Source organism: Macrobrachium rosenbergii, chromosome 49 (assembly GCF_040412425.1).
Source record: "Macrobrachium rosenbergii isolate ZJJX-2024 chromosome 49, ASM4041242v1, whole genome shotgun sequence".
NCBI lineage: Eukaryota > Metazoa > Arthropoda > Malacostraca > Decapoda > Palaemonidae > Macrobrachium > Macrobrachium rosenbergii.
The window spans coordinates 13,984,115-14,000,731 of record NC_089789.1 but is presented as its reverse complement, the minus strand read 5'-3'; the positions used below and the strand labels follow the sequence as shown (position 1 = coordinate 14,000,731).

Genomic DNA, 16,617 nt, shown 5'->3' with positions numbered 1-16,617 from the left:
TTTGCAAATCAGTAATATTTACTTATTACTATTACCAATGTCTAAGTAGCATAGTCCATAGTTATTAAAGTTATATTAGTAAAATAACTTCGCCAATTTATAGTGAAAACTGTCACTCCTAACACTTTCTTAAAATGGGAATTTTAAGGTTTCACAAATCACTAATATTTAGCCATTACTCTTACTAATATTTTAAGTAAGATAGTTCACAATAATCAAAATTATATTTGTAAAAGAATTATCACATACTTAAATGGTTATTTACTCATTTTTAGTGAAAAACTTCAAGACAGTTCACATTCATTATAGTTATAACAGTAAAAGATCTATTCTATATTTACTAAATTATTTGCTATTTTTAGTGAAAATTTTCTCTCAAAACAATTTCTCAAGTTTAAATTGAAGGTTTCACAAATGAAACAACTCACCTAGCGTAAGATTTAATAATAGATAATAGTTTTATTTGCTAAGTCTATTTACAGTAAACCTTTCTTCGTTATATATAAATAATGATAAACCGTTAATTACACCTCTTTACGAAAATACGTTCTCTCTGTCAGCCACGCTCGACTTTGTACGTGGGCGTTCAAAGCCCGTAGATTTAATCTTGATTGTAGCATTAGAAAATATGTCGCCAACCCTCTTAATTTATCTAGTTAATTTTTGATTGATTTAGATTATTTCGTGTGATTTTACCAGGAACAGATTACAGGATATCTACAGCATTCTACAGGATATCAGTTCTACATGACATGACCTGTATTGGCTTCGGAGTAAAATCAAATGAACATTCTCAATATGTACTCTTTTAAAAAAAACTTCAAATTAGACATCCAAGCCACAACATTTGATTTTTAATTAATAGAATTATTTTCGGTGATTTTATCAGGAACATATTACAGGAACTGATTACATAACTACAGGATATCAGTTCTACAGGACATGATCTGTACTTGTTACCTAAAATCGAATGACCATTCACAGCATGAACTCTTCCAAAAAGCTTCAAATTAGACTTACTAGTAAAAACATATGATTTTTAATTTTAGAATTATTTCCTGCGATTTTATCAGGAAAAAATGACAGGATTTTACAGGATATAAGTTCTACATGACATGATCTGTATTTGGCTTTGAACTAAAGTCAAATGAACATTTACTGTTGATCTCTTTAAATGGCTTCAAATTAGACACCCACGATAAAAACATTTGATTTTTAATTAATTCAGAATTATTTCTGTGATTTTATCAGCAACAGATTATAGGATATTTACAGGATATCAGTTTTAAATGAAATGATCTGTACTTGGCTTCGAACTAAATTCATATGAACATTTACAAAATGTATGCTTAAAAAGTTTCAAATTAGACATCCATGATAAAAACATTTGATTTTTTTTCTTAAGCTCAGTTGCAAATTGCAGTACTGGAAAGTGTTTTAGTCTCATAAACATCAATAGCCATTTACACATTTGGAAAAAATCCTTCTTTTAATAATATATTTACTCTTTATAAGCATCAGCAAAGACTAGATAACATTGATGAAAAAAATAAGTTTTTTCCCATTTTGGAAATCCAAAAGCTGCCTTGTGACTGTACTTTATTATCCCTAAATTCTAAAAAATAAATCTCATAATCATATAATAGAGTAATATAGAAAAAAATAAATAGATCAACAAGCTAAGACAATGAAACGTCAGATTATTATCAATCTCTTGAAAAGATTGAACTGACTCACCGGTAACATTCATCAATAAGATTTCATAACTTTCAGAATTGACACTTCAGTGCAAGCTGAAGTTATGTATGGCACAATAACTTTTCAAACCCATTGGCTCTCTTTCCTTTGAGATCAGAATCTATTTTTGTCACAGAAAATGTATAATTTGTTCCTCTGCAGATCTGCATAGGTCTAGAGCCACTTCTGAAATTGTCTGTCACGTTTTAGCAATACTTTTTTGGTCTCAGGGACTTGACCACTCAAAAAACGACAATAAGAAAACAATGTTGAAGGAAAATCAAGGGAATATGTGACAAATGACATTTGAGTGACTATACTATAGTTGCATTAAATCATAGGAAAACTAAAAAACTGAAGTCAAGACCCTATGTAACTCAGGTCTAGCGGAACCTCCTGCTCACTTTTAGTGTGAGTTCCTCTCTCGTCTTCCTTCTCGCCAGAGACCTCTTCACTATTTTCCTCACTGTCCATTCCAGACGCCCTGCACATGGAATGTTCCAGGTTAATGATTTTGTGTAGGGAATAAGCAGAAAACTTGTTTTTCATACTGAGATCGATGGGTAGGTCCTGCGGTGCGGTGGCGCCCTCGGGAACCAGGTCAGAATCCTCCTCTTCCTGCGACAGGAAGTCGTAACCGGGGTTGTGGTCTGAGCTGTGAGCTAGAATGGCGTCGTGGACCGGGATCTTATGATGGAAGGGCAAGATACCCCTCAGGAGTGCTTCTGTCGTTGCGCTATGCCACTCTGGGGTACTTCGACGAGGCGGTGACCTAGAGCACGACTTGTGGAACTTCGGAGGCGGGGGTATCCCGCAGTCAGGGGAGCTGCGTTCGTCGTGGTTCACATCGTCCTCATCATCCTCCAGGGCGTTAGCGTCGTCATTATTCTTCGCCTCCTTCAGAAGGCTATCGAGGTACTGCTTCTGTGAGTAGACCGACAGGAGGGACGGGTAATAAGGATAGAGGTACCTCTGGGCGAGGGAATTCGGGGACACGTAAGGAGGCAAACGCGGGGTGGTGAGATTCTGCAGGTTATAGAGTGACAGGAGCTCCTTCGGGTAGAGCTGCTCTGACAGGGGAGGGAAGAGTGACTTTTCGCTGAGGTCCAGCGACGACTCCGAGGTGTGGGTTTCTGAAGAGGCCGGCGGGGAGTGGTAGGACTTGCTCTCCACGCTCGATTTGAACTGGTAATCCGCACTGAAGGAGCAGTCCGAGCTAATCTTGAAGTCCTTGTAATCCGGACTGGAGCTCTTCATGCTAACTTCTGGAGGACTCACTAGACCTACTGAAGGATGGGTATCGGTTGTCATGGTGGCTGTTGTCACTGCGTTGGACGTTGTCATGGTGGAATCCGTTGTCAGGATGTCAGTGGACGTCGAAGAAGCTGAGGAAGAACTGGTATTGTTGCTGTTCTGCATGAGGTAGTGTATCTTGAACCAGTTAGACCGACGGCCGTACCTAGACCCACTCTTAGACATTCCCACCATCAGGCACTTACGAAGGCGGCAGCTCTTGCAGGAGGTCCTCGTCTTTTTGTTGATGACGCAGCGGCCGTTGTTCTTGCACTCGTTCAGTGAGGAGAGGTTGTTGTAGGTCCGGCCGAAGAAGGACTGAAAGGTAGATACAGAGAGAGGCTGCAATTATTAAGGATGAAGAAGACGTAAAATGCTCTTTAAGTCTATGATTCATACTAAAATCTTGTCTCATATCTAATGACTTATTACCCCTTTGGGACCACACTTGTATTTAAGGAATATATTAACCGCAATCTGAAATTTAGAATATTAATGTTATCCTTTTCAGAAATAGTCAAAAATAGACCAGAAAAAAGTTTATTTACCATGAAAGTAGGGTGCTTCTTACTTATTCTGAAATTCTAAATAGATTCATTGTAATTTATACTCTAAAAGCAGTTGCTAATTCCACTGATTTCTTTGGTAATATTTCATTCTCATGCCACAAGTATTATTATTATTATTATTATTATTATTATTATTATTATTATTATTATTATTATTATTATTATTATTATTATTATAAATTCAAAAGACTTGTCCCATGAATATAAGACAAGTATAATTCTCTCTATATTAGCGCATATTGGGTGACTTCTTACAATACTAAAGGCCTTTGGGATGCCTTTTTCCATTTCAATATGATATCTTCCTAGCCAGCTTTCCAACCCCTCTAGCTTTATATTCCTCTGATTTTTAACTCCTTAATCATGAACGCTTTCAGAGAAGTCCAGGGACATCTAGACATAAGGATCATTGTCTTTATTTGATTTTGTATTGAGTATTAAAAATGTTTATCTTATGGAAGGTCCATAATGGGTCGAGCTTGGGTAGATTTTATGAAATACTAAATACATCTAAAAGGTAAAAATTATCTTGATAATAAAAAAAAGCAAATCCCTAACCAGAAGAGAGGAATTAGAAGTCTAATTCTTTAGAAATAATTTAGAATATATATATATATATATATATATATATATATATATATATATATATATATATATATATATATATGTATGTATATATATATATATATATATATATATATATATATATATATATAACAATTGTTTTGTGCACTAATACAATTGCTAACAGGACCTCACTGAAACTGGATGGCATCTAGCGGAGTTATTAATTCAAAGAAATTACAAGCTTTCCAGTACTAACTTGACAATGAGGACTGTTAGTCCTGGAAAGCTTGTAATTTCTTTGAATAAATAACTCCGCTATATACCGTCCAGTTTCAATGAGGTCTATATATATATATATATATATATATATATATATATATATATATATATATATATATATATATATATATATATGTATGTATCTTCTTTGACAATAGGAAGACATTGTTGTAACATTTTTGTGTAGGTGAATATAGCATTTGACATACCAACCCCAACTTAACCGTCCACGAAACAGTAATCGCTGTAAATCCCAGCCAAGTGAGAAACAGCTTACCGCCTTGCGGTAGGCAGAATGGTTTATTTATCAGCTGATCTCGACAGAAAATGGGAATCGGTGCGAGCCGACGCCACTTAGAAAACGGGGACTCGCTTTTGTGTATACAGGTTCAAACGATCCTTGATAAGTGGTTTGGAGAATGAACGCGACTTGCGTATCAACCGTAGCTTATTTTAACCTGTGTGCAGCTTGAAAAATAATAGTCGGAGGAGTAATAAGGAGACCCGAGTCACTCTAACTCACTGCTTGTTATCATTTGAGAGACCGAGACTTGACAGAAATTATCTAGGCGAAGCACAAGTGGAAATAATAGACACACTTTCATTTCGAGGACTGGTTCTGCGCCTGAATCTTTTCTCCTTCTTCTTAATTTTGTTTGGACTCTGAACATGTCTTTGACATACCCGATGCTTTTTTTTGTTTGTGTGCGTCACTTGTATTGTTTAGTGCGTAAGTTTGTTTCTAATCACTCTCATATCGTTTACAAGTTTTCTGACAAATTAATAATTTCTTCATAGCTTCTCTGTTTTAAGTAAAAATCTTTTTCCTTCTCCTTTCTATTTCTGTGTGTCCCTTTGTGTTGGTATGAGAGAGAGAGAGAGAGAGAGAGAGAGAGAGAGAGAGAGAGAGAGAGAGAGAGAGAGAGAGAGAGAGAGAACTACCTGACGGCAGTTTAGTAAGAACTGATTAAGGTGCAATACTGATAGTTTTGACGACGTATCGCGCGCGTGCGCGCAGAAGTCCCTTAACAGCGATCATTCCCGCGTTCCGAAGAAATAAAACGTTAATAAATTTTATTATAGAGACATTTTCTTCTTCTTTAATTTATTTTCATAGGCGTAAATGAAAGAAGATCTCAGAAAATGGTTCTTTTCTTGTTAAGCAGTTTTGGCTAAGTACCTGAGATAGACAGCGCCCTGTAAGCACAGTTAATTGAAAGATAGGTCCACTCCTTCTCTCTCTCTCTCTCTCTCTCACAAACCAACGCCTCCCCAAGGCACCTCCAATCAACGCTGACAGGTGAACGAGATCTTACCTTGCAGCCTTCGCAGGTAAAAGCGCCGAAATGGAAACCAGCCGCTGGCTCTCCACAGACTTTGCACATCTGGTTCATCTGAAACAAAAAAGAAAAAAAATGTGACGTTGTTAATGAAGGGCATTTAGTAGAAACTGCAATCTCTGGTGTCTTTATAAAGCAGAGATTTTTTGTGGGAATTGCAGACACTGATGTTTTAAGAAAGTAAGGAAAGTCGGGATTTTTGTAGAAGGTACAGTCTGATGTTAGAAAATAGGGATTTTTGTAGACCCTACAGTCTCTGATGTTGGAAAGTTGGGATTTTTGTAGGAATTGCAGTCTCTGATGTTAGAATGAAGGGATTTTACAGAAACTACAATCTCTGGTGTCTTTAGAAAGCGGAGGTTTTTGTAGAAACTACAGTCACTGATGTTGTTAGAAAGTAGGGATTTTTGTAGGTATTGCAGTCTCTGATGTTAGAAGGTAAGGATTTTTTTTGTAGAAACTACAATTTGATGTTAGAAAATAGGGATTTTTTTTAGAAACTACAGACTCTGACATTGTTAGAAAGTATAGAATTTTGTAGAAACTACAGTCTGATGTTGTTAGAAAGTAGGGTGTTTTAAGAAAGCATGGATTTTTGTAGAAACTGCAGGCACTGATGTTTTTAGAAAGTAGAGATTTTTTTAAAAACTAAAGGAACTTAGATTTCAAGAAAGTAGGGATTTTTGTGGAAACTACAGTCTCTGATGTCTTTACAGAATAGGCATTTTTGTAGAAGCGGCAGGCACTGATATTTTAAGAAAGCAAGGATTTTTTAGAAGCTACAGTCTCTGATGTTGGACAGTAGGGATTTTTGTAGAAGCTGCGGCCTCTGATCTTGTTAGATAGTAGGGATTTTTGTAGAAGCTACGGTCTCTGACATTTTAAGAAAGTAGAGATTTCTGTAGAAACCACAGCCTCTGATGTTGTTAGAAAGTAGGGATTTTGTAGAAGCATCAGTCTCTGATGTCTTTAGAAAGTAAAGAGATATTTGTAGAAAGTATGGTCCCTGATGTTTTTAGAAAGTATAAATTTTCGTTTTTACAGGAAGGAATCACTCTGGTTTCTACAGAAAATACAGGTATCCGTTTCTTTACGAAGTGTTTCGGTCAAAAATTACTGTCAAAACTTTTCCCTTTCTTTTTAATATGTTGCTTATGTCATTTTGAAAAATGAAATAGATTTAAAGTTTAGCTGGTTGGTATTTTCTCTCTCTCTCTCAACTAGTGTATGCACATAAGTGAAAAGTAATATACAATATTCAATGTCAATTCTAGCGGAAGTTTATCACTTGCACTTGCAAAAGAATCTCACTAAACAGGATGTCAGTTTTCTGTGCAAGGACAGTTCTGAAAGGTGGCATTTCTCTCTCTCTCTCTCCACTGGTGTGTGTGTATGATAAGTAGAAATAAACACTTCTTGTGGAAGTTCATCATTTGCCAAAGAATCTTACAGAACTAAAGTTAGTTGGAAGTTATTTTTCTGTGCACGGACAGTTCTGAAAGGTGACATTTCTCTCTCTCTCTCTCTCTCTCTCTCTCTCTCTCTCTCTCTCTCTCTCTCTCTCTCTCTCTCCAAGGATCCAAAGAAGGCCTTTTCGTCATGCATGCTTAATACATTCCATTTCCAGAGAGCCCTATCAGCGTAAGGGAGGCGGCAGGCGACTTTTGGCAGGGGTATGGAGACGAGGAAGAAGATGATGGGGTATTGAGCAGGAGAGGGGCAGGAGCGGGCAGGCAGCGGGGAGTGTAGTAGTGGTGTGTATGTGAAGCCCCGTGCCATAAATGTCACATCAGGACTTTTGTCGGATGAAATGTGGACAGGGGATATGGCTGGCTCGGGGTGGGGGATGAGAGAGAGAGGTGGCCGACGCATCTCATCTCTATCCCTTCCTCGTCTGAACAGTGATATTCTATAAAACCGGATAGTTTCTGACGGACCTGAAATACACGGGATCCTTCTCGGCCAGAAATAAAAAAAAAAAAAAGGGGGGGGGAAAGAATAGAAAGGAGAGAGAAAATCATCAGTGGAGGTTTTGTGTTAATGAAGTATTGTATTTTGTTGATTTTTTATATAATCCTTTCGATGTTCCCTGAATTATCTTTAATCCTTGGTTAAAAAAGTCTAAAATTAATTCCAAATTCTCTGTTATTTAAACTTGTTTATATTTACGGATGTCTTGGTTTTGCTGAATGAAAGGCCTTGTTAACTTGAAATTATTATTATTATTATTATTATTATTATTATTATTTTTGTCGGGGAGGTCTATCACAGTCATCCTATTGGACTGGGTGGTTTTATAGTGTGGGATTCGGGTTGCATCCTGCCTCCTTGGGAGCCCATCACTTTTCTCACTATGTGCGCTGTTTCTAGTAGCACACTTTTCTGCATGAGTCCTGGAGCTACTTCGGCATCTAGTTTTTCCATATTCCTTTTCAGGGACCTCGGGATCGTGCCTTGTGTTCCTATGATTATGGGTACAATTTCCACTGGCATATTCCATATTCTTCCTATTTTAATTTTCAGGTCTTGATACTTATCAATTTTTTCTCTTTCTTTCCCATCTACTCCGGTGTCCCATGGTATTGCGACATCAATGAGTGATACTTTCTTCTTGATTTTGTTAATCAACGTCACGTCTGGTCTATTGGCACGTATCACCCTATCTGTCCTGATACCATAGTCCCAGAGGATCTTTGCCTGATCGTTTTCTATCATTCCCTCAGGTTGGTGTTCGTGCCACTTATTACTGCAAGCTAGCTGATGTTTCTTGCACAGGCTCCAGTGGAGGGCTTTTGCTAATGAATCATGCCTCTTTTTGTACTGGTTCTGTGCAAGCGCCGGACATTCGCTTGCTATGTGGTTTATGGTCTCGTCTTTCATAGTGCACTTCCTGCATATGGGTGAGACGTTATTTCCAACTATTGTTCTTTGGACATATCTGGTTCTTAGGGCCTGATCTTGTGCCGCTGTTAGCATTTCTTCTGTTTCCTTCTTGAGTTCTCCCCTCTGTAGCCACTGCCATGTTTCATCGCTGGCCAGTTCTTTTGTCTGTCTCATGTACTGTCCGTGCATTGGTTTGTTGTGCCATTCCTCTGTTTTGTTTTTCATTCTCCTGTCTCTGTATATTTCTGGGTCTTCGTCTACTTTAATCAGTCCTTCTTCCCATGCAGTCCTTAGCCACTCGTCTTCACTGGTTTTCAGATATTGCCCCAGTGCTCTGCTCTCGATGTTGACGCAGTCTTCTATGCTTAGTAGCCCTCCGCCCCCTTCCTTTCGTGTTATGTATAGTCTGCCTGTATTTGCTCTTGGGTGTAGTGCTTTGTGTACTGTCATGTGCTTTCTAGTTTTCTGGTTTATGCTGCAGAGTTTAGCCTTCGTATATTCCACTGTTCCTGCGCTGTATCTGATTACTGGTGCTGACCATGTGTTTATGGCTTTCGTCATGTTTCCGGCGTTGAGTTTTGACTTGAGCATCGCCTTAAGTCTCTGCATATATTCTTTCCTGATCGTGTCCTTCATCTCTGGGTGTTTTATATCCTCTCCTTCTATTATTCCCAGGTATTTGTATCCTGTCTCATCTATATGTTTAATACTATTCCCGTCTGGTAGCTTTATCCCTTCAGTCCTTGTTACTTTGCCTTTTTGTATGTTAACCAAGGCGCATTTTTCTATTCCAGACTCCATCCTGATGTCCCCAGATACAATCCTTACAATCTGGATTAGGGTATCTATTTCCTTGATGCTCTTACCATGCAGCTTGATGTCGTCCATGAACATCAGATGGTTAATTCTGTTGCCTCCTTTCTTGAGTTGGTACCCTGAATCCATCTTCTGCAGTACTTTTGTCAAGGGAATCATGGCTACTACGAAGAGTAATGGGGACAGTGAGTCGCCTTGAAAGATCCCTTCCTGATGTTAACCTCTGCTAGTCTTATCCCTGAGCTTGTAAGTACTGTATTCCAGTTGCGCATTGTATTTTTAAGGAAGCTGATGGTGTCTTCCTCTGCCCCATATATTTTCAGGGATTCTATTAGCCACGTGTGCGGTATCATGTCGAAGGCTGGTTCTCCTTCTCTTACTATTCTTCATTACCATTTTGTCTATGAGGAGTTGGTCTTTTGTGGCCCTACACTTCCTTCTGCAGCCTTTCTGTTGATGGGGGATGGTGTTTGTGTCCTCTAGGTAGTTGTCAAGCCTTTCACTGATGATGCCTGTTAGTAACTTCCACATTATTGGTAGGCAGGTGATAGGCCTGTACTTGCTATATTATTATTATTATTATTATTATTATTATTATTATTATTATTATTATTATTATTATTATTATTATTATTATTATTATTATTATAAGGGTTTAGATAATTCTTCTTGTTTTAACGTTTCAAGAGGTTACGTCAACTTGAACGTAGTGGAAAAAAGTTTTTTTTTCGACCTTGTATTCCCTGGTAATGAATTACACTTAATGAAATACTGTAGGTTTTAAAATAAAATATTTCATTAAGTGTAAATAATTACCAGGGAATGAATTACACTTAATGAAATATTGTAGGTTTTAAAACTACTTGATCTTCTTTGACCTTGTACCTTCCATTATTCCATTTTTACTTCATACTTTCTCATTACATTTCTCATTCTTACATTCTCTCTGTATCTATCTCTCATCTTCCCTCGTTTATTCTTCACTGTCCCGTCCGGCGGCAACCTCCCGACACACAGACACAGACACAGACATACACAGAAGCACACACAGACACACACGAATCCTTCACGCACACTGGATTTCAGATATAATTGTCACATGTCTTTCAAAATCATAAACAAAACCTAACGTTCTGAATGGTTGCTGTGAGGTGGAATCTGACGACTAATAGCAAGGTTCAGAATCCTAGTGACTTAACCAGGACACCCCAGAATTCGAGTGACGTAGCCAGGCCACCCCAGAGCCCTAGTGACGCGACCAGTCCACCACAGTCTTCTAGTGACGTAGCCAGGCCACCAAAGAATTCTAGTGACGTATCAAGGCCACCACAGTACCCTAGTGGCGTAGGCAGGCCACCACAGAGTTCTAGTGACGTAGCCAGGACACCACAGAATTCCAGTTGCGTAGTCAGGCCACCACAGAGTTCTAGTGACTAGAAAGGCCACCACAGAATTCTAGTGACGTCGCCAGGTCACCGCAGAATTCTAGTGATGTCGCCAGGTCACCGAGTAATTCTAGTGACGTCGCCAGGTTACCGCGTAATTCTAGTGACGTCACCAGGTCACCGCATAATTCTAGTGACGTTGCCAGGTCACTGCGTAATTCTAGTGACGTCGCCGGGTCACTGCGGAATTCTAGTGACGTCGCCAGGTCATCGCGGAATTCTAGTGACGTCGCCAGGTCACTGCAGAACTGTAGCGACGTCGCCAGGTCACCGCATAATTCTAGTGATGTCGCCAGGTCACCCAGAATTCTAGTGGCTAGAAAGGCCACCGCATAATTCTAGTGATGTCACCAGGTCACCGCATAATTCTAGTGATGTCACCAGGTCACCACGTAATTCTAGTGACGTTGCCAGGTCACCGAGTAATTCTAGTGATGTCACCAGGTCACCGTGTAATCTAGTGACGTCGCCAGGTCACCGCAGAATTCTAGTGACGTTGCCAGGTCACTGCAGAATTCTATTGACATCGTCAGGTCACCATGTAATTCTAGTGATGTCGTCAGGTCACCGCAGAATTCTAGTGACTAGAAAGGCCACCGCAGGATTCTAGTGACGTCGCCAGGTCACTGCAGAATTCTAGTGACATCGCCAGGTCACCGCAGAATTCTAGTGATGTCGCCAGGTCACCCCGTAATTCTAGTGACATCGCCAGGTCACCGCAGAATTCTAGTGATGTCGCCAGGTCACCCCGTAATTCTAGTGACATCGCCAGGTCACCGCATAATTCTAGTGACATCACCAGGTCACCGCGTAATTCTAGTGACGTCGCCAGGTCACCACAGAGTTCTAGTGATGTGGCCAGGTCACTGCGTAATCTAGTGACGTCGCCAGGTCACCGCAGAATTATAGTGACGTTGCCAGGTCACCGCAGAATTCTAGTGATGTCGCCAGGTCACCGCATAATTCTAGTGACGTTGCCAGGTCACCGCAGAATTCTAGTGACTAGAAAGGCCACAGCAGGGTTCTAGTGACATCGCCAGGTCACCGCAGAATTCTAGTGACGTCGCCAGGTCACTGCAGAACTCTAGCAACGTCGCCAGGTCACCGCAGAATTCTAGTGACGTCGCCAGGTCACCGCAGAATTCTAGTGACGTAGCCAGGTCACCACAGAATTCTAGTGATGTAACCAGGCCACCACAGATTCTAGTGAACCACAGAATTCTAGCGATGTATTCAGGCCACCACAGAATTCTAGTGACGTAGTTACCAAAATCACAGATTCTACGGGAGTTGATGGTGCTATTTTCACAATATATATCGCCAGAAGGAATATTTTACTGAATGATATGACCTAATATGACCCTTATATACCTAATAAAGATATGCGCAGTGACGTCACCTTTTATTTCAATTATCAAGAAGAGATACTGAAGGCCAGTCCACCGACGCACGAACTAACATCATCTTTAATATAGACATATATCAGATCGAAGCAGGATTCGAAGAGTATGTTTACTGGAAGGGTTGATAAAAGAAAGAAGAAGAAGATGGGGTTTTATGGACATTGCCGAATAGAGGCGGAGAACAAAAAAGTTCTCCTCTTTGGCAGCTTTATTGCCAGCGGAGACCTCCCGCTACTAGATCACACAATCTCTCCTCTCTTTTTCTTTTCTCCTCCTGTGACTTATTCTTCTTCTTCTTCTTCTTATTCTTTCCTTATTCAAACAAAATAATGCTGCTGCTGCTGCTGAGTCATTATTGGTTCTCCACGAAAGGAACTGTGGTGCCGGTTGTACCCAAAAGGCAATATAAAAATTAAGGGGTGGATAAAAGGTAGGCTTTAGATATATCCTCGTATTGGGAATAGACAGTCTAAGTCTCTTATGCTCAAACAGTGTATATGTGTTTAAATAGTTAGCAGAAAATTTCTTGTGATTCAGTCCTAAATGTTTGTTTGTGTGTATGTATGTATGTGTATGTATATGTACAGGATATGTATATGTATACGAGGAATATATATATATATATATATATATATATATATATATATATATATATATATATATATATATATATATATATATTTATATACTGTATATATACAATTTGATCAGACACTTTGTTATAGAGTGGAAAAGTATTTAAAGGACTATAATTTTCACTTGGGTTGCATGCTTGTTAGGTATATGAAAACGAGTATATATATATATATATATATATATATATATATATATATATATATATATATATATATATATATATATATATATATATATATATACAGTATATATATATACATATATACATATATATATATATATATATATATATATATATATATATATATATATATATATATATATATATATATATATACTTTTCCCTTCTACCTGCAAATTGTGGACATATGACGGTAAAATTAGATTTGTAGCCCAAACGAATTTGATCGACGGGAGCTTTCGCTCAAACAGGATTTGCATTTCAGCAATCAGTCAGCGTCTCTGTACCTGATCCGAACGGAGAAGATAATACAGAATTTCGACTTCTGTAATATATTTCAAAGGATACCTTCTGACTACCTGATTTTAAATGAATATTTAGTGGTGACTCACGCCGTCTGTTCTTAATGAAAAATAATTTTGAAAGGATTTTATTTGTCTAACGCCAATGTTCCTCGTCTAGACCTGGGAGCTGAGGATTCCACAGACTGTTGTATTCTATGTAACCAGATACCTCCGTTAATAGATTATATTTTTGGCTCAGTAATTACGCAAAAAAGCTAGGAGACCGTGTTTTTATTATTATTTCTGGGGTGGGGAACGGACAGGCTCAACCTTGGAGGAGACTAGCGTCCTAGAAACGCTCTTGTTTCGTACTTTCAACTCTAGAACTATTCTTGTGGACAAGCCTCTTTTGAGAAATATTTAGTGATGGGAAGGAAGAAATATAGATTTTAGGCCAAAGGCCAAGCGCTGGAACCTATTAGGTCATTCAGCGCATTATTAAGAAGATGAACCCTATTCACATGGAACAAGCCCATCACAGGGGCCATTTGACTTGAAATTCAAGCTTCCAAAGAATATTATTATATATTATTATTATTATTATTATTATTATTATTATTATTATTATTATTATTATTATTATTATAATTCACAAGATGAACACTATTCATATGGAACAAGCCCACCACAGGGGCCACTGACTTGAAATTCAAGTTTCCAAAGAATATTATTATTATTATTATTATTATTATTATTATTATTATTATTATTATTATTATTATTATTATTATTATCCAGAAGATGATCCCTATTCATATGGAACAAGCCCACCACAGGGGCTGTTGACTTGAAATTTAAGCTTCCAAAGAATATTATTATTATTATTATTATTATTATTATTATTATTATTATTATTATTATTATTATTAAAAAGATGAACCCTATTCATATGGAATAAGTCCACCACAGGGGACATTTACTTGAAATTCAAGTTTCCAAAAAATATTATTATTATTATTATTATTATTATTATTATTATTATTACACTATTATTATTATTATTATTATTATTCAGAAGATGAACCCTATTCATATGGAACAAGCCAACCACAAAGGCCACTGACATGAAATTTAAGCTTCCAAAGAATAGGGTGTTCATTTGAAAGAAGTAACAGAAGATGTCAGGAAATGCTGACAGAAAAGATCAGTTATTAGAAAAGAAAAAATAAATTAAACAATTAATAAACAGAAAGATAAAAATGTAAGTAAATTCTTAAAATGTCAGATTATGGCACAAACAAAAGATATATTTTATTATTAATGTTACACTTCATTAACATAAAGGGCTGAATATTTTGGCTTATTCATCAAATATTCACGCGCTAAGTTAATCAACAATGCTGATGAATAGGCTCCTTAGTGTACATTTAAAAAAATGAAAGCCTAATCATTTTTTTTAACTAATATTACAGTTAAATACTTACTAAATATTTATAACTTTCACCTTTCACCCAGCTGTTCAAACAATGCAGCTCACCAAAGCATTTATGCTACAGCTGTTTATGTGGTCAATATATTCCCCAGTGTTACTTCAAGCTATTAATTCAGCTGGGCAAAATAACTATCTGCTTGATCGACCACAGTAACTTTTGACATCCTTTGTAAGAATTTCTCTCTCTCTCTCTCTCTCTCTCTCTCTCTCTCTCTCTCTCTCTCTCTCTCTGTATAATATTCAAAGCTAATTTTGGTACTATTTATCTGCTTGATCAATCAAAGTAATTTTTGACACCCTTATTGTAAATACTTAATAAATATTTATCTCTCTCTCTCTCTCTCTCTCTTCTCTCTCTCTCTCTCATTTCTCTCCTGTATATTATTCAAAGCTAATTTTGGCATTATTTGTCTGTTTGATAGAGCAAAATAACTTTTGACATCCTTTGCAAGAATTCTCTCTCTCTCTCTCTCTCTCTCTCTCTCTCTCTCTCTCTCTCTGTACCTTTTATCTGCTTGATCAATCAAAGTAATTTTTGACACCCTTATTGAAAGAACTCTCTCTCTCTCTCTCTCTCTCTCTCTCTCTCTCTCTCTCTCTCTCTCTCTCTCTCTCTCTGTATATTATTCAACGCTAATTTTGGCATTATTTGTCTGCTTGATAGATCAAAATAACTTGTGACATCCTTTGTAAGAATCTCTCTCTCTCTCTCTCTCTCTCTCTCTCTCTCTCTCTCTCTCTCTCTCCTAAGTATTACTTCGCACATAAATCAAGTATAGGCTCAGAAATGGCTTTACATATATATATATATATATATATATATATATATATATATATATATATATATATATATATATATATATATATATATATACATATATTAAATATAATCAAGCATACTCACATTTGCTTGACACACGTTGGGTGTTGGCACCTGAAAAAATGAATAACATTAAAAATTATTCCTTATCCATCATTCACGATTAATTTGGATTTAAGAAGCTACAGTTGGTCATATAAATTAACTGAAAGTACAAAAATTTATTTCTTTTAAAGGGATAGGTTACTCTTTATTACCTGCAAGAAATAGTAAGCGTCAGTGCCTTATTTATTTGTTTCTTTATGCCTTCTGATTTTTTATATATGGGCGTATTTAGAAGAATAATAATAATAATAATAATAATAATAATAATAATAATAATAATAATAATAATAATAATAATAATAATAATAATAATAATATCTTGGAAGAAGACTATTTTTTAACAGTAGTAAAAATAATGATAATAATAATAATCGATGTAAAACATGACTATAAGTGCTGATTTAAACCCTTGCTTAATCAGGCTAAAACATCTGCCTTGAACGAAACTCACACACAAGCACAGACAAGCAAACAAACATGCATGCCCTTCTCTCTCTCTCTCTCTCTCTCTCTCTCTCTCTCTCTCTCTCTCTCTCTCTCTCTCTCATAGCTCTGAAGCCGCTTTCATCATGCCTTGGAGAAAGCATATATGTATATATACCCCGTCGAAAGCATCACAAAAGCACAGCACTTCAGCTCTAACGGCACCTCGGGAATGGCCATTGTCCTTCGGGGCATCTTTCCCGACATACCCCAGTGAGCAGGCACTTACAGTAGGAGGTTCCTGAGGCCCCTGGCCTTTCCTGTGTGTGTGTGTGTGTGTGTGT

General features: G+C 37.3%; 1 protein-coding gene across 1 annotated transcript in view; it reads right to left on the bottom strand.

Moving 5' to 3' along the window:
* Positions 1–428: 428 nt before the first annotated feature.
* The window catches only part of LOC136832107 (uncharacterized), a 132,709-nt gene continuing 116,520 nt past the window's right edge, over positions 429–16,617 (bottom strand). The window contains exons 3-5 of the mRNA XM_067092787.1: positions 15,830–15,859; positions 5,762–5,839; positions 429–3,348 (exon numbers count right to left, since the gene is read on the bottom strand). Of these exons, the coding sequence (XP_066948888.1) occupies positions 2,098–3,348; positions 5,762–5,839; positions 15,830–15,859 (1,359 nt within the window). The 3' untranslated portion in view covers positions 429–2,097. The remainder of the gene's footprint in view (positions 3,349–5,761; positions 5,840–15,829; positions 15,860–16,617) is intronic.